General features: G+C 38.3%; 1 protein-coding gene across 1 annotated transcript in view; it reads left to right on the top strand.

Annotated features, from left to right (window-relative positions):
* BPTF (bromodomain PHD finger transcription factor) overlaps positions 1-23,203 on the top strand; it is a 192,208-nt gene that overhangs the window by 144,046 nt on the left and 24,959 nt on the right. The window contains exons 22-24 of the mRNA XM_036758225.1: positions 12,799-13,022; positions 14,888-15,107; positions 15,281-16,227. Of these exons, the coding sequence (XP_036614120.1) occupies positions 12,799-13,022; positions 14,888-15,107; positions 15,281-16,227 (1,391 nt within the window). The remainder of the gene's footprint in view (positions 1-12,798; positions 13,023-14,887; positions 15,108-15,280; positions 16,228-23,203) is intronic.

The raw sequence follows: 23,203 nt of genomic DNA on the forward strand, positions 1-23,203 counted from the left end.
AGTCACATTTTCTATTCAGCTCTGGTCTTTTCACTGAGAAAGCTTGAAAGTCCATATTTTGCCTTGGAGCATGATGCTCAAGTTTTGCTGGGTAGGCGATTCTTGGTTTTAATCCTAGCTCCATTGACCTCCGGAATATCGTATTCCAAGCCCTTCATCCCTTAATGTAGAAGCTGCTAGATCTTGTGTTATTCTGATTGTGAGGAAACATAATTCTTAAAGCACTAAAAGACTGATTTTTAAGATATCTAAAAGAAGGGATGGCATGTAAGTGCATTTGCTATTGTGCCAAGCACTGTTAAAAAAGTAGAAAATACAACTAAAAAAGTAAGGCAGTTTCTGCCTTCATATACTAATTAGGGGATATAGAGAAGGATTCAGCTGCAGGGGATATGACAGTGCCCGGTGGTTTAGAAGGCACAGCAGTAGGGTAAATGGTAAGGCCCAGTTATTCAACATCTTACTGAAAGGATTCTGATTTTATATCATCAAAGTATTGTGATTCAGAAGTATGAGGTAGGCCCAAGAGTTGCAGTGAAGCAGGGTTTGGGTTACCTCAAGCCGGAATGGGATGTTGGCAAAGCGGCAGGAGTGAGGGTGGTGACAGCATCTACCAGGGAAAGATAATTCAGCACCTAGGAAGAACTGGGAAATGGTTGGGACATAGAAAGGGAAGGGCTGCCTATTGCCTGTTCCTTCTGGGCCCTTCGGACTTCTTTGAGATCCAGACTGATTTTCAAACTATCTGATAGAGGAGAAGAATACCCAGATGGGGAGAGAGAATCAGGTAAAATCACATACTTTATCGTTACCCCAGAAATGATGAAAAGGACTTTTGTAGAAAGTTGCTCATCTCTAAAAGATTTTGAGAGTATTAGCCAAAAAAAAAAATCACAGTAATGACTACCATTTCCCTAGCACTCCCTTTACAAATCACTTAACATATCTGACCTCATTTGATGCTCATAACTGGTGTGAGGTAGGGGCTCTTATTGTCTCCATTTTATAGATGAGGAGGAGTTCAAGTGATCGAGCCCCCCAGGGTCACACAACTTGTAAATGTATAAAGTGACCTTCAAAACTTATATGTTCCTAATTTTGATAAAAAGAGGAGAAGAAACATTCACAGTTTTTCTAGAGCGGGTCATTTTTATAACCATCTGATTAACTTGAAAGCAATAGAAAATACAGTATCCTTCTATATCTGTTGGTTTCTTTTTTGTAACTCATTACAGCAAAATTCAATCTTTAAAAGGTCTCTTCCAACAAAAATTGTCTCCCTTGCACATAAGATGCTTTGATAGATGTGAGCACAAAGTTTTGGTCATTGATCTCCTGATGCTCCATATCAAGCAGAACAAAACAGGAAGACAAATGTTTGCCAGAAATGTTCAGCGCTGTCATAAGAGATGTTCTGAACAGATTCCACGTGGAAAACGGATTTCCTTTAGGTGGTAAAGTCTTTCAAATGACATAGTGCTGATTGCATCAAGCCCAAGAATACTAAAAGTCCTCCTCAGTGAAATCCTTTACCTCTTAAAAGCTAGAACCTAACACATAAAAGACCAATTGGATGAAGAATACCTGTTGTCCAGATGGTGACAGGCAGTTGTAGGGCACCTTTTGACAGGCACTATGGATCAAGAATGATCTAGACTCAGAATTTAAAAGAGGATGAGAGTATCTGGATTGTTTGGGAAATTTCACTGCTCTTTCAAAGATGCCAGGCTGCTTCTTGATTCAGAGCCCCATCCTTCTAATTCTGGTGTTCTTCTGTCATGTTAATAGATTGAGAATCACATAATTTAAAAATTAAAATTGTCAGCGACCAAAAAGGCAGTACATGGATGTAATAGTGCTGCAGAAAATCAGTCAGTAAACATTTATTAAATGCCTTCAGTCTGCCAGACACTGCTAAAAAGCAGCAAAAGGCAGTCGCTGCCCTCAAGGAGCTTATAATCTAATGAAGAAGACAACATGCAAACAAATGTATGTCAAAGGAAGCTATATACAGGATCAGGAGGAAATAATTAACAGAAGTAAAGTACTGGACTTAAGAGGTTGGGGAAGGCTTCCTGTAGAAGGTGGGATTTTAGTTGGTACTTAAAAAGGAGGTCAGGGAGGTCAGTAGGTGGAATTTAAGAGGGAGAGCATTCCAGGCATGGAAACAAGCCAAAGAAAATGCCCAGAGCTGAGGACCATTGGTGACGTGGTAAAGTGGTATAAAAGATGTTAGCTGGGCAATGTACTATTGGAAGAGTAGGTAGGCTGGTATTATAGTGACCAGCTCACCAATACCCTCTGCTTCTTTGACTGCAGAGCAGGAACATGAGCTTCATGGCCTCTATTTTAAGAGGGGGCTCAGCACAGTTTTTCTCCCCTTTTGGTATTACCTGTACTGCTTTTAGACTTGTTCAAAACTTCCATCCTCTTGCACTGGTATCTCTTTCCCCTACTTTCAGTTTCCTTTTGTCTATTGTAGTTCCCCATTAGATTATAAACTCCTCGAGGGCAAGAACTGTTTTCATTTATATTTGTATCCCCAGCACTTAGCAAAGGACCAGGCACTTAGTAACTGTTTATTGATTGATAGTGCGTGGGATAATGGATGGAGAGCCTGAATGTTGCATTGGTAACCACAGAAAAGAAACAAATTAAAAATAAGGTCCTCTCTCCTGTCCTGAAATGCGCCAAAAGGTAGCCGTAAGCTGATAACTGTCAATAAAGGGGCTGTGCCAAGAAAGGCATCACCAGTTCAGGCAAAGTTGGAGCCTGGAAGAGAGTAATTGCACCAGAGCAGCTGGAACAAGCTCTCATAAATGGGCCTGAACTTAGTTCATGCTCTGAAGGAAAGTGGAAAGCCAGCAAGACCCACTAATGGGAGACCTGCAGCCAGAGTGCACCGTTGAGTCACCACACACAAAGACAGAGTCAGGCTATCCAATTGTCAGTGTTGAGAGCCACAGCAGGAGGTAAGGCTAACTCAGCAACTAAGAACCAATGCCAAGAAAATTGTGCGAGAGACCAGTAATTGTGATCTCCAGCATTCCGCTTGCCCATCTCAGAACCACAGAAAAGGATAAAATCAACTGATTAGGGATCATATAACAAGACGGACAGACTATCCAAGGCCATTCTCTCCAATTGATCACTAGGAGATTTGAGACAAACCAGGAATTGGAGCATAGGATGGGACCTAATTACTAGCCAGCCCATGCAGCAGCAACCAGACTACAGAGAGGAAAGGATCAAATAAGCCCTTCTCAACCTAACAGTGCCAGAGGTCCCCACAACAAAAATCCTAATCCAAGATCTGAGACTGAAAATGATGATTAAACACTAAATACAATGTAGGAAACTTTGAGTTAAGATAAGCCCAAGAGGTAAACCTAGAAGAAGAAAATAATCCTACAGTTAAAAGCAGAATCTCAGATAAGAACAAATGCCTTGGCCACAAGGCCTATAAATGTATAAAAGTGTCTTGGGGAAATGAAGCAAGAGATAAAGTGTGAAATTAGAGTTTGGTAGGGTTGGGATGGAATTGAAAGAGTAAATAGCTTAGAAGGTAGAAAAACTTTACTCAAGAAGTGGATTCTGAAAAAGAGAATGAAGAAAACAGAACTCAGTGACCCTGAAACAGAAAGCAATCTTAGAACAAAATTAAAACATTGAAAAAATAAAATGTCCGGTATCAACTATCCAGATGTCGGGTATCTACTAGAAATCCAACACTTCAAGGAAAGAGAATTTAAGAACCATTGTATTATTTGAGAACCATGACAAAAAAAATAAAATTTGGATGTAATATTTCAAAAAATCGTAAAAGAAAATTGCTCAGATCTATATGAACTAGAGGGCAAATCGGAAAGTAGAATTCAGTTACCTCCTGAAAAAAAGAACCAAACAGAAAACACCCAGGAATTTCATAGCCAAAATCTATACCTTCTAGTTCTAAGAAAAATATTTCAACTAGGAAGAGTCCAAGTGCAAAAGAATCACAAATTGTATTGTTCGACACTTGTAGGAAGCATAATAAAGGAGAAAAAAATCTTGAAAAACAACATTCTACAAAGATGGAAGTTTTACAACCAAGAATAACTTAACTTGCAAAATTCAGTATGAGTCTGTTGCGGGGGTGGGGCGGGTAGAGATACACCTTTAGTGGAATAGAGGTCTTTAAAGCATTCTGAATAAGTACAAAGATAGTAGAAATTCTGAATTATAAACATAAGGATCAGAAGAATCCTAGGTAGTAAATACATTTGGGCAGTTGCAAGGGGCTAAATGAGGAAATGCTTCCATTCTAATGAGAGAAAAGTGTCTCTTTGAAGTCCTGTTATCTTTCGGGGTCATAGAAATTAAATAACATCATCAGAGGACTTATTTACAGTTTTTTTGTTCTAGTTTGTGGTTTTAAGAAAGGAAAAAAAGGAAAAGGAAGAAATGAGAAAGGAGGAGGCGAAAATTACTATTTCTTATAAATGGGGTGCCTGAGAAAAGAGTAGAATGGGCAGGGGAGCAGGCATCTTATAATCTCACATTTTGCCAAATCAGGTAAGGAGAATTACTTTCTCCTCTCCCTCCTCTCTCTTTCTCTCACTCCATCTCTCTCTCCTTCTCTCTCTCCCTCTCTTTCTCCTCGCCCTCTCCTCTCTCTCTCTCTCTCTCTCTCTCTCTCTCTCTCTCTCTCTCTCTCTCTCTCTCTCCCTCTCTCCCTCCCCCCCCCCCCCCCACACACGCACACACACAAATAAATACCTTAAATGAGGAGGAAACAGGCAACAAAAAGAGGAGGGTATAAGAGGCAGAGTATATTCTGAAAGGGGGGCTAGTCACAACAAGCAAATCAATTTAGGGTTGGTTATAAACAGGGAGATTAAAACAGAAAATAAATAATCAGGTCAGGGTTAATTTTGATGAAAGGAGGTTTAAAAACAGACCAATTATAGATTACTACTATTGATCACAATGCTCACAATGCCCCTTTCCTTCTTTGTAAAAGAGGTAGAAGGAAAAGTGGAAAACATGTAAGAGCTTTATGATGGGGGAGGGGAAGGGAACACACAACTAGCAGTCATAACTAAACATGAAGGTGATGAACTCACCTAAAAAGCAGAGGAACATAGTATATTAGAAAGGAGAATCCGACAATGTTTTGTTTACAAGAAATATACTTGAAACGTAAAGATTCATAGTTCAAATAAGAGGGTGAAACAGAATTTATTATGCTTCAGGCAAAATTTAAAAAGCAAAGGAAGCCATTATCTCAGACAAGCAAAGAGTAAAAACAGACTTCCTTAAGAGTAAAAACAGACTTCCTTAAAAGAAATACAGGGAAATTGCATTATATTTAAAAGCACCATAAATTATTAAATATTATCAATACATATATGTATCAAATGGCATAATACGTAAGTACTAAAAAGGAGTAATAAAATAAAAGGAGTAAAAATTTTTAGGGAGAAATAGCAAAACTATAATTAGGTGACCTTGATGTGCCTTTTTTAGACCTAGACAGATCTAATCAGAAGCAAATTAGAGACCCGATAGAATTTTTAGAAAAGTTAGAAATGACAGCTCTTTGGTAATTGCTGAATGAAATATACTATTTCTCAGCTGTGCACAGTCTATCTACAAAATCTGACCATGTAGTAGGGCATTAAAAACCTCAACACAGAAAGGCAGAAATATTAAAAATATTTTTCCTGATCACTAAATAATGAAAACTCAAACCAGCAAAGGGCTTTTGAAATTTAAATGGAAACTGAGTAATCCTAAAACATGATGGGTCAAAGAACAAATTATAGAAACAACATAATTTCATTAAATAACATCAGTAAGACCACGTAACAAAACCTTTGGGATGCAACCAAAGCAGTCCAGGGATAGGGAAGAGGGAAAGGAATTTGTAACTCTAAACTCCTAATCCCACAAAATAGACATTCTGAAAAAAATCAAAGAAAAAGTAAAATTGAAAGCCAAATTGATTTTTAAAAACTAGGACTTGGGATTTTTTTTTAGTTAATAAAATACATAAATCATTAGTTAATCTATTTTTTAAGCAAGGAAACCCAAATTGCTATTATTTAAAATGCAAAAAAAAATTATAATAAAGAGCAAATAAGGGAAATTGTTTCAAAATATTATAAAGTAATATGCACATACTGATAACAAATGAAAATAAGTATTTATGGAAGTATAAGATAAGGAAGAGAGAACTTAACCTAATCTTAGAAAAAAGAAATCAAAACATAAAGGACCTCTAAAAATGGAAGGAAACCAAGACCAAGTAGATTTGCAAGTCAATTCTATCAAAATTCACAGAACTAATTCTAGTAGTATATAAATATTTTTGCACAACAAGGAAATGTTCTTCTAAGATAAAAACCATAGAGATCATGTGCATGTATAAATAGATGGAGAAAAGACATTTTGACAAAATGCAATACCTGTTTATGTTGAAAGTACAAATTTTTAAAGCAGAGGATTAAGTAGACTGCCCATTAATATGGTAAAGAGATTTCTCTTAAACCAAGAGCTAGCATTAGTTGTAATGGAGAAAGACCCTTGCAGTAGGTTCATGGGTAAAGTAAGGATATCCATTATCACCACAGTTACTTAATATAAATCTAGAAATACCACTATGGCTTTAAAAAAAACAAAAGAAATTTAGGAACTATGCAAAGGCAGAGTGTTAACAGAATTATCAATTTTTGCAGATGACATGAATGTTTACTTAGTGCACCCTAGAAGATATACTAAAAAATTAACTGAAATGATAGTTGAGTAAAACAGCAGGCTATAGAATACCCCCCTTCCCCCTCCCCGCCAAAAAATCAGCTTTTCTGTATATTACCAACAAAACCAAACAGGAAGAGAAAAAGAAATTCCATTTGCTTTATCTGTAAAATGTGTAAAATATTAGGGAACCCAGCTTCTAAGACATACACAGGAACTATATGACAACAACTACAAAACACTCCTATGGTGTTTGACCTAGAAATATTGACCTAAGTAATTAGAGATATATTGATTGCTCTTGGTTGGAGCATATAATAAAAATGGAAATAATACCCAGATTAATTTACACAATCAGTACAATGCCAATCAAACCACCAAGGAGGTTATTCTAGAAGTAGAAAAATTACGATGTTCATTTGGAGGAACAAAACGTTCCTTTTCTCTGAAGGGGAGATTCCCACTTTAGAAAGTGGGAATTAAGGGGACCTAACAGTATCTCAAAGTATATTACAAAGCAGCAATCATCAGAAAACTATTTAGTATTAGTTTAAAAATAGAAAAGGGGCAGCTAGGTGACACAGGGGATAGAGTGCTGGGCTAGGAGTCAGGAAGACTGAGTTCAAATTTGACTAAAGACACTTAATATAAGTTTTGTGCTCCTGGGCAGGTCACTTAACTTTGTTTATCTCAATTTCCTCATTTGTAAAATGAGCTGGAAAGGAAATGGCAAACCACTCTAGTAGTTTTGCCAAGAAAACCCCATATACGGTCACAAAGAGTCAAACACTACTGAAAAATGACTGAACAGCAACAAGAGAAAAAAAACAGAAAAGCAGTTCAGTAGAAGAGAGTAGGCACACAAGAATTTCCCACTATTTCAATTAGTCAGTCAATAAACACTTATTAATCACCTACTGTGTACTAGGCACTTTGCTATGTGCTGGGGATACACAAAGAGACAAAAGACAGTCCTTGCCCTCAAGAAGCTTACAATCTAATGGGGGAGACAATGTGCAAACAAATACTATACAAGTCAATATATAAGATGAAAAGGAAATAATTAACAGGGAGAGCAAGGGAGTTAAGAGGGATTAGGGAAGGTTTCCTGTAGAAGGTGGGATTTTACTTGGGATTTAAAGGAAGCCTAGGAGGTCTTGGAATGGCGAAAGGAAAATGTTCCAGGTATGGGAGACAGCCAGTAAAAATACCTGGAGCCAGGAGATGGAGTGTATTGTTTGTGGAACAGCTAGGAGACAAATGTCACTGCATCAAAGATTATGTATTAGGGAGTAAGGAAGACTGGAAAGGTAAGAGGGGGCTAGTTTATGAAGGTCTTTGAATGCCAAGCAGAGCATTTTGTATTTACTCTTGGAGGCAATGGGGAGCCACTGGAGTTTATGGGGCAGGTGGGGGGCTGAGGGGCTGGGTAGACACAATCAGACCTGCACTTTAGGAAAATCACTTTAGTGGCAGGCAGACCCACCCACAGGCTATTTGAATAATCAAGGCATGGGGTAATGAGGGTGTGGCACTAGAATTGTGACAGTGTCAGAGGAGAGGAGGGGGAATATTGGAGAGATGTTGCAGAGGTGAGATCAGGCCTTGAAGAGTGAAGTGAGCAGAACCAAGAGGACATCGTATACAGTAACAGCAGTATTGTTTTAAGAATGAATTTGAGCAACTAAGTAATTTTGACTATTATAAATATACAAATTTAAAGTAAAGGACATATGAAGAAAGATGCTATCTGCATCCAGAGAAAGAACTGATAAATAGAAGTAGGTATAGAATATTTTTACATATATATGTATATGTAAACATACATATATGTGTGTATGTGTATATATACATATATACATATACATATACACACACAAACACACACACATATATGTATGTGTGTGTGTATATATATACATATACACACACACACACACACATATATATATATATATATACCTATTTTGTTTAATGGTAGTAATCCCAAGGGCCGGGGGGGGGGGGGCAGGGACAGGAGGGAAGAAAAAAAAGGAAAACAAAAGAAATGTATATGATAACTTTGTTATATATTTAAAAGGAATAGTGCTATATAATAAATTCGAAGTTTCGTGTGCAATCTATTTTATTCCATAAATTAAAAATAAAATAATTTTTTTAAAAAAGAAGGGGAGTTAACTGGAGAGAAATTTTTAATTTTCTTTAAAAAAAGTTCTCATACCCAAGATAGGCAAGACATTAATACTAATAAGAAAGAACCAGAGTTAGTCCCCAGTAGGTAAAAAGATGAGAGAATACAGACTGTTAATTCTCCAAAGATGAAAGGCAAGCTCTCAGTAATCATGAAAAAATGTTCTATATTACTAAAATAAATACAGTGCAAATTCAAACAAATCTGAGGGGCTGCCACTCATTTGTCTGATTGGCAAAGGTGACAGAAAAGAAAAGTGATAAGTATTGTAGGGGATATGTGAAAGAACAGGCACACTGTAGGTAGAACTTTGAATTAGTTCAGCCATTCTGGAAAGCAGTTCTCAAATCATTAAACTGTTTCTACCCCTTGACCTAATATCATTACTAGGCTTAAAGATATCAAAGAAAAGAAAAGTACTTAACATGTACAAAAATACTACAGCAATTTTGTTTTAGCAAAGAATTATAAACCAAGTGAGTGCCTATCATTTGGGGAATGGGTGGACAAATTATAGTATATGAATAAAATTGAATATTCTTGCTCCATAAGAAATGAGAAAGGGAGCAAGATATAGATAAGCCTAGGAGTATTTGTCTGAACTGATGAAGAATGAAATGAACAGAGCAGAAGAACAATTTATATTTTGGCTCTAACATTGTAAAGGGAAAGAAACGTGAAAACACTGATGATCAGTCCTGACTCCAGAAGATTAGCGATGCTTCCTATCTCTTGGCAAAGAGATAATGGAATGATAGATGCAGAATGGTACAAGGCCAATGTGTGAATTTGTTTCGCATAATGACTACTTATTTGACAAGGAAGGGCTTTTTTTCTGGCAGTGGTAGGGGTCAGGCTTGTTAGGTTAGTATCGATGACTCTAAAAAAGAAAAGATCACCAAGGCATCATTAAAAAAATAAGCTAGCCCAAGGAAGTTCAGAAAGGGACAAAGGTAAGCATAGGAGTCTTAGAACTACTATGTTAGATTTAAAATCTACACAGTAAACAAAACCAACCTTTGTATTTAAGGAAGAGTCACAGTTTCATAGGCGTTTCTCTTCTGAGTTGTTTTTCTTGGGGGGGAGTAGAGGGCTTTAGGAAAATGTTGATATTTGTCAAATTCATAAATAAAAACAAACTACTTAGTAGCTCTGTCATAAGCAAGTCAATTAACCTCAAAAAGCTTTAGCTTCCTCATTTGTAAAATGGAGATAATATGCTTTGCTTTACTGGGTTAATGTTGAGATAAGCACTTTATAAACCACAAAGATTATAAATGTGAATTATAGCTGTTATTAGAAGACTTTGCAGTCTTTACCATTGAAGAAAGTACCCATTTGATATCTCCCATCTCCATTCTGTTGCCAAAATAATCTTCCTAAAGTATGTAAGTCTGACCATATCATTCAGTAAATTCCAGGGACTCTTAAGATAGGTTTCTCTGTTTAGTTTTTAAAGCCTTTCATAATTTGGCCACAACTTAACTTTTTCAGACTTAAATATTACTCCCTTTCTTATATTTAGTACTCCAGCCAAACTCACCTTCTTGTCATATTCTACACAGGACCTTCCATCTCCCATATTCCTGCGTTTACCTGGCTCTGCCCCATACCTGAAATGAGTCCCTCACTTCACCTCAAGTTATTCCCTTCAAAACTTTAATCAAGCACCATTTTCTAACATCAGTCAATTTATAATCATTTTTTAAGCACTTGCTGTGTGAAACTTTTCCGGATTCTTACAAGCAGCTAGTGTCCTTCCCCCTCCAAAAATATTATCGCGCGCGTGCGTGTGTGTGTGTGTGTGATATACTTATTTATATAGATGTTGTCTCCCCCAGGAGAATTTAAGTCCCTTGAACGCAGAAACTCGCTTTCGTCTTTCTATCCCTGATGCACTGGCAGAGACTGTGTAGTCGATAAATGCTTGTGGTTTGAAGTCACAGATTTGTTCTATATTAAATACAACTGAAGAGGCAGATAGGTGGCACAGTGGATAGAATGGCAGACCTAGATTCAGGAAGACCCAAGTTCAAATTTGGCCTCAGACACTGTGACTGTGGGCAAGTTACTTCACCCTGTTTGCCTCAGTTTCTTCATCTGTAAAATGAGCTGGAGAAGGATTTGGCAAACCGCTCCAGTATCTTTGCCTAGAAAGCCCCAAATGGGCTCACAGTCAAACATGATTGAAAATGACTAACAACAAAATGCCGATGAAGTGTATTAAATCCAGCCTTTTTGGATAGTATGCTTCTATTTGGTCTCTCTTGCTTCTATTCTAGAAGTGGATACAGAGATAGAAATGGAAATGTGGCAAAAAATGACCAGAGATGGAAATAATCAAAGTTGGAAGGGCTGTGGAAAGACAGTCACACTGGTATTACTATGGGTATAGTTGTGAATTGGTCACCCATCTAGAAAGCAATTGGGAATTTTGCTTTAAAGAAAAGTTACTAAAGCAGCCCAACATTTTTACCTAGAGATCTCACTATTGAGCACAAATCCCAAGGAGGTCAGAGATAGAAATGAAAGTCCATATACACCCATATATTCATAGTATCGCTTCTTGTGATAGTAAAGAATTAGAACACAGTAATTGCCCATTCATTGAGGAATAGGGAACAAATTGTGGCACATGAATGCAGTGAAATAGCTGCACCATAAGCAACAATTTGTGAAGGATTCAGAGAAGCACAGGAAGACTCATAAGCAGAACCAATAAAACCATGTGCAGAATTACTACAACAAAGTGGAAAGAACAAAAAAATAGAAACTGTATGCCTTAATAATGAAAAGTTGGGAAATGCAGCTACATCACGGAAATTTGGGTTTGTGGATGTGGAATGTTGCACATATGAACGAGGAAAACATTGTCTAGGAATGTACAAAGCATTTAAGCACTGACTGTGTTCCAGCCACTGGAAAGATTAATACAAAAAGTGAGATCATCTGCCTTTGAGCAGCAGAGACATTTATACAAGGAGACAATGTATACAAATATGTGATAGCCGGGGAACAGAGTCTTGGTCTGGGGAGTGACTTGATCTGTCAGTCAGCTCATGCTTACTTTACAAAAGCATTGTTACTGGTTGATGACTGTTACCAGGGCAAAAGGTAGAAAGCTGAAGTGGGGAAAATGTGCATGTAGCATCCATGCAGATGGCAAGTTGTTATGGTTGTTACAGCTGAATGGGATATGAAGCATAATCTAATCTGGTGTGAGGCCATGCAAATTTACACTCACTGGGGAGATTTGAGCCCTAGAGTAGGAATTCTGGAAGTCCACTCCCCTGTACCATTGCTTGCTCAGATGATTCAGTATCATGACAGTGTTGGTGGCGGAACTGATGACAAAAGGGCCTAAGTAGATGGCCTGATAGCATATGAAAGATACTTTTGATGTGTTGATTAGTTTTGTGGAACTGCTTTTTTGTCTTACTGTTCGTTAGGAGGGATGGTTAACTGGGGAGGGGGAAATGTGAAGGTAGAATATAAAACAAACAAGGTCAATAAAAAGGTTTGTTTTTTTTTTTTTTAAAAGAAGAATTGGGGACGTAGGTTACCATAAGAAAGTTAGATTGAAAATGTGTTCTAATTGTCTCCTCACTACTAGATATATAGACCCTGGTTGGACACAGTAATTGCTGGCGAGAGAGACTTTAAATAGATTAGGCAGTTAAATGGGAAGTTGACATGGAGGAATCCAGTTGAGTCACTATTTGCATAATTGGGTGAATAATGTGTGTTAGCCTAATTTGAAGACAGAAATGACTGTATGATAATCTGACTTGTCATACTCTCTCTCAACAAGAACAACTAAATGCTGAGACTGTATTTTTAGCATCCTTAATGTTGTGTTGTTTTTACAGGTCAGACTCAACAGGTAGTAACGCAGATCATCAGGGGGCAGCCTGTTTCCACTGCCGTTTCTAGTCCTAGTGCAGTACCTTCAAACTCTGGACAAAAGGTAGTAACGTCAGGAGCAGCTGTGCCACATATGCAGCCCCCATCCTCCACCCCACAGCCTCCTCGGCCCCAGCAAGGACAAGTGAAACTTACAATGGCTCAGCTCACTCAGTTAACACAAGGCCAGGTAAATAATGTCAAGTACTTTTTGAAATCTTTGAATGTGACCTTACATGTTATTGCTCTATAGAACACCATCAGGGCCCAGCACATGGCTCTTGGCTCCAGGTTCATTGCACCACACCACCCTTCTCTATAAGTCGTAGAGGGGGGAAAAATAAATAGGGCTTGCCTTGTCTGCCTCACAGGTCTGACGGGGAGAGGTATGTGTGGATTTTGTGGACCTTGAAGTGGTATGGACAGAATTGCATTATATGTTACAGTAGTAGTAGCAGCAGCAGCAGCAATAGTATAACACAATATAACAGTTAAGGTGATGATGGTGATGGTGATAACAGCAACAGTATATCCCTTAAGCCCAAGGAATTTTATACGTAGGACCTAAATAAGTGTCTGTGAAACATCCCTCAAAAAAGTCAGTCCCTCTCCCCACGACTTCTTTATTCTTTTAGTTCTAGAATAGAAATAATAGAGGTGTTTGCCTCTTCCAAATAATTAATTTGAAAGCTACCACATTTTGTCCTCAGGATAGACTTTTCAGCATGTGTTCTAAATATTCCAAAATTTATATCTTTTAGCTAAATGTTATTGATTTTGCAATTACTTTACATAATTATTGAAGAGATATTTATTAACAGTGCTAAGTGCTAGGTATGATAAAAGAAAAGAGAGTCGGTCCTTGCCTTCAATGATCTTCCATTCTTATGGAGGGGAAACAGCACCTAGAAAGGAGTGGTGGCTAAGGATGGAAGTGTTGGTCCAGGACCTCTCAGAGGGAAGAATACTGTCTCTCTACTCCACAAGGCTGGGTGGATAAAGTAAGCTTTCATCAGTTAGGAAGATAAAGCCCCAGGGAAGAAGTTGTGGTAGCAGTAGCCATGTACCATGACAGAAGATGGTTGAGTTGAAGTAGTAATGTTCCATGACGTTTCTGGGATAAAATCTTCTGAAATCTACTTCAGCATGATATATATACTGACCATAACATGACATACTGAATTATTGATCCTGGGTCATCAGAAGCATTGTACTCTGCTGAAATAGCGATGTGCTGTTGAGGTACGTAGGACTGGGCCATTTGTTCCTACGTTAAATGTCCCCAAAGCTGCTACGATTTTTAGTGTCTTGTGTCAGCTTTTTATAGTTTTTTGCTTCCCTTGCTGTCAGCTATCACTCTCTGCTGCTATCAGAATATCTACTTTTCATGGTCCTTCCCTGCCCCACCCCCTCTTTTGAAGTTTATAATTTATCATGGTCTTCAAAACCTAAAGAAACCTAATAAAAACTGTATGTAAAATACCTCTAAATTGGTTACAAATGAATACTTATTTGGCTCTCCTGCAAGTAAAATCTATAGATTTAACTATATTGTGCTGGGGCCTTTTTTTGCTTATTTTTCATTTTTCTGCTACGTAAAATGAGGTGAAATTGTAGGATTGCTGAATTTTAGGATAAATAGATGGTTATAATATGAAGTTATTTAGTCCATATTCCTTGATATATAGTCATTATTGAATACTTCCCGGGGCTAGTATATTTACCTTCTCTGTGGATTTAGGTTTTTGAATTCCTTGTCTATAATCTGGACCATATATATATATATATATATATGTACATATCTTAGTTTGAGCTCTTCCAGTATGAACATTTTTTTTAATACGTGTGGTGTATACATGGTGAGCAGTAGTTGTAAGCATTTTGTGTTCATTCTATTTTCCTCTTAAATTTCCCAGCCAACACCCACAGTAACTACCCATGTACCCTCAATTTGTATTTCTGGTAACAAAAAATACCATTAGTCTAAATGATCAACAATATATTTAAGCCTGTTCTTTGAGCAATATGCATTTATATGGTGGCTTTTTTTCATAGGGTGGCAGTCAGGGTTTGACTGTTGTAATTCAAGGACAGGGGCAAACTACTGGACAACTGCAACTGATCCCTCAAGGGGTAACAGTAATTCCAGGGCCAGGCCAACAATTAATGCAAGCTGCAATGCCAAATGGTACCATTCAACGATTTCTTTTCACCCCTTTACCTACGACAGCTACAGCGGCCAGCACTACGACAACAGTTTCCACCTCAACATCAGGTAGGGGTTAGGCTTATTTAAAATTACTATCTGCACATGAACAAGCTAAGTAAAAATGATAACTCTTAGAAACCAAAACAGAGTTCTCCACCTTAGAAATATCTTTTTAAAGTTAATGAGTGTGGGTTTACAGTCTAGAATAATGGGAATGTTTGGTTTTTTATTTTTCACAGCTACAAGTGAACAGAAACAAACCACACAATCAGCTCAGACCCAGGCTCAGCCCATCCAAGCCCTACCACCAGCTCAGCAACCAAGTCAGAGTCAACCACAAGCCCCACCTCAGACTGTTCAACCTTCAGCTCAGCCCCAGACCCCAACTCAGATTCAGCCCCAGTCCCCCAGCCAAGCTCAGCCCCAGCCACAAGCCCAGCCTGAGGCCCAGACTCACACTGAAGTCCAAACTCAAGCAACAGCTTCATCCCCTGTCACTTCTGAAGCACAGCCTGTCCCGACACATCCAAATAAGACTCAAGTCACAATACAGTGTCAGTCTCAAAGCCAGGCTCAAGGGCAGTCTCCAGTTCGAGTCCAAAGCCCACCACAGGCTCGAGTGCTTCCACCAGTTTCATCCAATGGACCTACTGTATGTCAAGCCCCAGTGCAGACAACAGCCTCACAGCCAGTTCAAATTCAGCCACATACATCGGTTCAGATTCAGTCCCAAGTACAGCAACCATCACAACCCCAGCTTCAATCTTCCATACAAACTCTCCCAACAACACAAACTTTGAATCAAGTTACTGTAACCTCCCCATCCCGTCCTCAGCTACAACTCCAGCAGCCACAGACACAAGTCATTACTGTGCCTCAGCTACAACAACAAGTTCAGGTTCTCTCTCAGATTCAGTCACATGTTGTGGCTCAGATACAGGCTCAGCAAGGTGTTGTTCCTGGGCAAATCAAACTTCAGTTACCTATTCAGATTCAGCAAACCAGCCCTGTGCAGGCTCACCAGATCCAGAACGTGGTCACCGTGCAAGCAGCCAGTGTACAAGAACAGTTGCAAAGGGTTCAACAACTCAGGGAACAACAGCAAAAGAAGAAACAGCAACAGATTGAAATCAAACGTGAACACACCCTCCAAGCTTCCAATCAAAGTGAAATCATCCAGAAACAGGTAGAGTCACAAGTGTTTACTTGGTTTTTTATTTTAAAAAGAAACAGTAGCATGAATTATAGTTCTATAATATTTTATTCATGAGATTAAATGTGGCCAATTTATTGGTGTCAACTTTTCCTGTAACATTTTTAATAACAAGAGCAAGCTGCTCAGTTGCCTAAAAATAGTGAACAAATGCCTGTTCCTGTTTGCAGACATGTCTAGACATAAGCATTCAGTGTTATTGGGAAATAACTGCTTCATTTTTAAGAGACCAAGAAGGTGGATGCTTAGAAAGAAGAGATTTGCACAATATTCATATCTTTAGTCGATTAGTCTTAACAAAGAACTTTAAGGTTGAATTTTGGTTTTAAGAGAGATAATTAATAATAATAATAATAATAATAGCATTTAGGTAGCACTTTATGGTTTTTACAATTCTTTAAAAATATTTTCTCCTCTCAGCAACGCTAAGAAGTAGGTACTATTATTAACACCATTTTACAGAGAAGGAAACTGAGGTAGACAAAGGTTAAGTGCCCTGCCCAGTGTCATACTGCTAGTAAGTGTCTGGCTCAGGTCTTTGTGACTCCAGGTCCACTGCCCTTTATCTGTTGTACCACCTAGCTGTTTAGGTACCTAGAAACAAGTTTACATCCAACCTCATTTCCTTTTGAGATAGTTTGAATTTGTCCTACTAAAACGTGTATCCCAACCACAAGGACACTTGTTTTTATATCACTCTCATTGCCCCAGAACTCCATCACCATCAGAGCACCTTCCCTTGTAATAAAAAAAGCAGTTCTACCAATCCCAGATGATAAATGTTTGCATTATTCCATTAGTAGCAGACCTCTAGTCTACTTCCTCCCTACTGAGAGTATAACGTTGTCTTCTGGAGCCTAGATAGGCTTTGCATTTCATCTGAGTCTTTTAGAGTTGTTTTCATTTACATTATTGTGGTGTGTATGTGTGCATAGAGAGATATAAATATCTATATCTATGGAAATTCTCTTGGTTCTATTTTATATGGTCTTCATGAGTTGTTATGGCCCAAAATCATTCATTACCTGGCAGCCAACCTTCTGAGTCTTAACAAATTTAGTTGTTTGATTAGATAACAGATGCACAGTTTATTGCCAGGCCCATATGCAAAAAAAAAAAACCAAGAACCCTCTTTCTAGATTATCAAGGACTACCAGAACTGGTGCTCCATTAATTTAGCTTTCAAGAATCAAAGGTCACCTATATACTTCAGTGAGACTTTGGAATAGAATTTTTGTAGAGAACTCTAGTTTTCCTGCACAAATACAAAGCAGTCTCACTGGGATGTCTTCTAAATAAGGTGAGTCCATTTCAGTGCCATGAAATCATTTTAGTAAGTATTAGCTTCCTTACCTAACTGATCCTAAAGCACTTATAGAGAGGATTTTTTTGTTCGTATCTAAAACCTCATTTAATTTACTGAAATTGTCCATTTCACAAGACCAGATTTTTTTTATGTGATTTTCATCTCTGTAATGTTTAGCGTAAGAAGATAATAAGTAGAAAGATGCAAAGAATTAGACTAAACTTTTTTTAAAGTGCTAAAATTAGGAAAGAAAAAGATGGGTGGGAGCCAACAGAATTTTTGGAAAACACAGGAGAATATCATTTTACCTTTAAACCCCCATTACTTCAGTTCTTTAATGGATCTTGATAGGATTGATGCAGTGGTGTACTTCACACCCTGCTTTGACTTCTCGAATTACTAGAGCATTTTCAAGTTCATTCCCCTGCTTGGCTTACCTTGTTAATCTTGTGACCATTAAAACCTAGAGAACTGAGAAGTAATTCTACATACTCTAGAAACATTTTGTTCTCTGAGAAATGTGTTCCTAAGAACCCAAAATTCAGTACTCATTGCCAGACACAGTGGCACGTGCATACAGTTTTGCTACTAGAGGAAGCAGAAGCTTGAGGATCACTTGAGCTTGGGAGTTCTGAACTAAAATAGGTCTAGAGTCAGTCAGTGGTCTGTACTAAGTCTAGCACCAATATGGTGAATCCCTCAAAAGTGAGGAGTGGGGGCCATCAAGCTACCAAAAGAGGGGTAGATATAAAAGGTATACTAAATAACTAAGAAGAAATGTTGCATCATGGATAGAGACTAAAACAGAAGCCTAAAAACACCTGTATTCAAATCCCACCTCCAACATATGGTGCCTTGGGTGAGTTACTCTGGACAATTCTCTGAAACTGTAAGTTGCAGAAAAGTTGCCAACTTTCATTAATAGAAGGAGTTTCTTTGTCTGGGATCCAATCTCTGTACCTTTCCCTACAAAATAAAAATAGTAACTGGGAACAGTGGAGATTATACTAGCAGCTGGGCAGAATCAGGAAAGGCTTAGTATGGAAGGTGATGCTTATGTTCAGTTTTAAAGGAAACAAGGGGTCTCAAGAAATGAAGGTGGGAGAGCAGAAAGGGGACATGGGAAACAGCTAGCCCAGAGATGGAGATTATTGGAGAATTGTGTTTGAGAATCATCACTAAGAAGGGCAGTTAACGATCAGATTGGTGGAGTGAGGGAGGCTGAGGAGTTGAGGATAATGCTGAAATTTAGGGTTTAGATGACTAGAATGATGAAGGTTAACCTTGACAAAAGTAAGTAAACTCATTAAAGGAGTGGGTTTTGGAGAAAAGATAACGAATTCTGTGTAGTAGGCATTTGGAGATATGTGACAAATTAGATCCAGTAGTCATCTGCATAGTGTTGATTAAAACCTTGAGAGTTGATGAAGCCACCAAGTGAGTGTAGAGAGAGAAAAGAGAATAGGGCCCAAGACAAAGCCTTGGGGTACACTCATAGTGAGTGGGTAGGATATGGATGATTCATCAGCAAAAAGAGAAGATACAAGCTTAACAGGTAAAAGAACCAAAGGAAGAGCAAAGACTACCCCGGAGGAGAATGTTCATAACATTTAGAGGTTGAGAAGGACAAGAATTGAGAAAAGACCATCTAGCTTATCCTTTAAGACATCGTACTTGGAAGACAGAAATTTGAGTTGAGTGATGAGCTCAGAGGATTGAGAAACAAAAAGAGTAGAAGAAAGTGGAAATGACTTTTTCTAGGAGTTTGGCTTAAAGGGAGGAAAATCACAAAACGATTACTTGAGGGAATGATAGGATAAAGTAATGATGTCTTTTTTTTTAGGATCAGGATGACTTGAGCATGTTTGTAGACAGCAAGGAAGGAATCAACAGAGTTTGAAGACGGGAAGGGGTTAGGAGGAAAGGAGTAGTGATTGTAGGGGCAATCTACTAGAAAAAGTGGGATGGAATCAAGGATGCATATAAAGCAGTTGGCCTTGGTAAAGAAACAGTTTACCTCTTCATCAAAGGATGATGGTCAGGTAAAGGCCCCAGATAGGAAGGAGGAGAAAATAGGAGTTGATGTCAAAGGGCTTTGAGATACAGGAATAGGGAAAAAGAGGAAAGAAGACAAATGGATTGTTTTAGTAAAGTCTCCAGCTTAGAGGATGGGTAGAGGCATGAGGTATTGCATGGGAGGCTTCCGATAAGAGCAGATTTGTAACAGCTTTTGTGGAGAATGCGATAGAGAATCATTTGGGAAGGATTTTTGAAATTGCTTTTGTAGTGGACCAAATCATCTTAGTTGTGTCATGTCCTCCAGCTTCATTTATAGCACATGTGTAGAAGCAAAGGAGAGAGATTGATGGCAGGTATAATTCAGAATTAAGCTTTAGCAAGCCATGAGCAAGGATAAGGGGGCAGGGAACTAGAGAGCAGAGGATAATGTCAAGTAAAACTGGTTAATTCTCCAGTCAACATAGAGAATAAAGTAAAATGAAGTCAGAGCAGAGGTGTGTTGACCTAGGAGAGTGCTGAGACATAGAAGTAAGAGAGAAGACTAAGTTTAAGACAGTGATAAGGCATTAGAGATGGAATGGTAACATGATCATATAAAGGAATTTGAGAGGTTTTGTTCCTAGAAGTGGCTCCCTTGTGGTGGGTGATAATAATATCAGGGGTGTGACTAACCCTACTGTTGAGGAAACTGAAGAATTGGAAGATTAAGGTGTTTGAAAAAAACATCAAGTGTGTTGAAGTCCCATAATTAAAAAGACAGGAGTTGAGGTGGAAAAGAAGGGTGCTGAATCCCTTAGAAAAGGTGGGAGAGGTACTGAACACTTTAAAAAAGGGGGGAGAGAGAGAGAGAGAGAGAGAGAGAGAGAGAGAGAGAGAGAGAGAGAAACTGCCACTAGAATCTGTATTGGGTAAGTCAATCTCAAAGGAAGAGAGGTAGCTGAGTGACAGTACAAAGGGCAATTCTGGAAATAGAAGTGGGAGTACAAGGATCCCTGCTCTCCTTCTAGGACCAGTGTGTGTGTGTTGGGGTGGGGGCTATGAAAGAAGGCACGCCTAGTGCTGTAGAAAGGTAGCCTGACATTCAGTGTCATCTTTAGGAAGCCAAGTCTCTGTGAGTATTAAAGATAAAAAGGGTACAATGAAAAGAGCTTGCAGAACTAGAGTGTGGCATGGGAGGGGAAGAAGTGAGTTGTGTTTGGGAATAGACCACTTTCCATAGGTGAATAAATGGATGAATTCATAGTGTTCTTGATTATAAGTCTTGCGTTTCCTAGGCAAGAATTTCTGGACAGTTTTCCTTTACGTAAACTTGGAAATGTATGTTGTCTGTTGTTCTTTTACCTAGTAATACTATAGCCATACTTACGACTGCTCTTAAAAAATTGAGCTTATCTGTCCTTATCTCTTAGGCATTTTATTTTATAAATTATTACTTCTTTGGCTGAAGCAGCATATTCTAGTTACATGAGAGTGTTTGAAATGTAAAGGTTTAATCATAAGTTTTTGAATGTTTCACTTAGAGTAATGGATAGAGACAGGGACTGGACATATGATTTCATCCTGTAGGGCAGGGCTGTCCAACCGTACATTTCCTTTACTAAAGCATTTATGTAAATTTCTATACTTGCATAACCTGTTGGACAGCCCTGCTGTGGGGAACTTCCAGGGAAAGAAACTTCCTCTGCCAACAAGATCCGCACATCCTCTGCAACTTTTAGTATTAGACTGAAAGGTTGACTGACTTACCCAGGGACATTAAACAGTTATATGACAGAGGTAGGACTAGCATCCAGGTCTTCCTGGCTTTAGGGCCTGCTCTCCCTACACTATGTATCTACTAGGGAGACTTACCCACAAGATCAAAGATCTTCCCTAATTAGAAGAACTTTGGTAATCTAATCCTTTGCCATGTTCATACTTAGGCATATCTGGTTTTTTGCTTAGTGTCTTTTATTGGAAGGCCCTAATTTATGTCATTGAATAGTCAATCAGTCTTGGTTTTGTTTTGTTTTGTTTTTTTCACTTTTTAGGAAAACAGGGATTTTTAAAAAATTAACATGAATTTATTTTTTCTAGGTAGGGAGGGGGGATAACAGAACCCTTCTAACAAATATGCATTGCCCCAGGAAACAAGGGAATTGTTTTCCCATTTTATGCAACATTCTGTTCAATGCATGAGATTTCTGTTTAGCCATATAAATCTTTGCTGCCTGCGTTTGATCACTCAATGAGCATGTCGTAGAATTTAGCACTAAAGGAACCTTAGAACTCTTCAAGTCCAACCCCCTTCTTTTATAAATAATAAACATATAAATATTATATTATTAATATAAAATGATAGATAAATAAGCCTTTATAAATAACCTTTACTTAAACATATTTCTAGATAATTCATTCCTTTGATTTGTACATTCAGTGGTATATCAAAAATTCTGGAGCATATACTCCAGTTTTTCTTTTTCCTTCTTGGCCTAATTTTCAATTAATAGATAAGCATTTATTAAATACCTCTTATCAGTGTTGGGGATACAAATGCAGAAAAGAAATGGTTCCTGCCCTCAAGGAGATTACATCTTATTAGGGAAATATGTATATGTAAAAGTACATTCAGAATATATACAAGGTAAGTTTGGGGACAGGACACCATCAGCTGGATGATTAGGAAAAGGCCTCATGTAGAAAACAGGAGACACTTAAGCTGAGTGAAGGAAACCAGGAATTCTAAGAAGTAGATACAAAGAGAGGATAGTTTGTGCAAAGGAACAGAGGAGATACGGCAGGCAAGCTAGTATGGCTGGAGGGGGACATTGTGAAGGGGAGGCTTGAAGGGTAGTTTGTGTCAAGGCAGGTAGGAGCCAGGCTGTGAAGGAGTTTCTGTTTAATCCTAGATGTAATAGGAAGCCATTGGAGTGAAGTGACGTATCAGTCCTCTGCTTGAGGAATGTCGGTTTAGCAGCCTTGTGGAGGGTAGTTTGGAGAGGGGAGATGCTTGAAGCAGAAAGAGCAATTAGGAAGCTATTGCAGTAGTCTAAGCAAGAAATAGTGAGTGCCTGAACTAGAATGGTGGCTGTTATGAGAAGGAAGGAGGTAGAGGTGAGAGATTTAATGGAGGTAGAATCAATAGAACTTGGCAACTGTTTGGTATTTTGGCTGACTGACCAAAAATAACCTTGCAGACCTGACTAGAAGGAGGATAGTGTTCTCAGCAGGAATAAAAAAGTTCGTAAGAGAATGGGTTTGGGGAAAAGATGAGATCTACTCTGAGCAATGGAAAAACCAGTGAAGACAGGAAAAGAAATAATGGAAATAGACCTTCTCTTTAAAAACAAATAGGTGAGGGGCTATAGTATTTTTGTTCAACTTTTTTCAAAAGAAAGATAATGAATTCTGTTTTGGACTGGAGTTTGAGAAATATCTGGTCAATCAACAAAGATTTATTAAATATCAACTACGTGACAAGCACAGTGCTAGACCCTGGAATATGAAGACAAAAATGCTCCATGGTCTTTGTAGGAAATTGATGACGCAAGACTGGAGCTAAGGAGAAAGAATGGGGCAGGATATATAGGTCTGGGAGTTGTCTGTTTAAATATAATAAATTGAACCCATGGAAGCAGATAAAGT

Source organism: Trichosurus vulpecula, chromosome 4, assembly GCF_011100635.1.
Source record: "Trichosurus vulpecula isolate mTriVul1 chromosome 4, mTriVul1.pri, whole genome shotgun sequence".
Lineage (NCBI taxonomy): Eukaryota > Metazoa > Chordata > Mammalia > Diprotodontia > Phalangeridae > Trichosurus > Trichosurus vulpecula.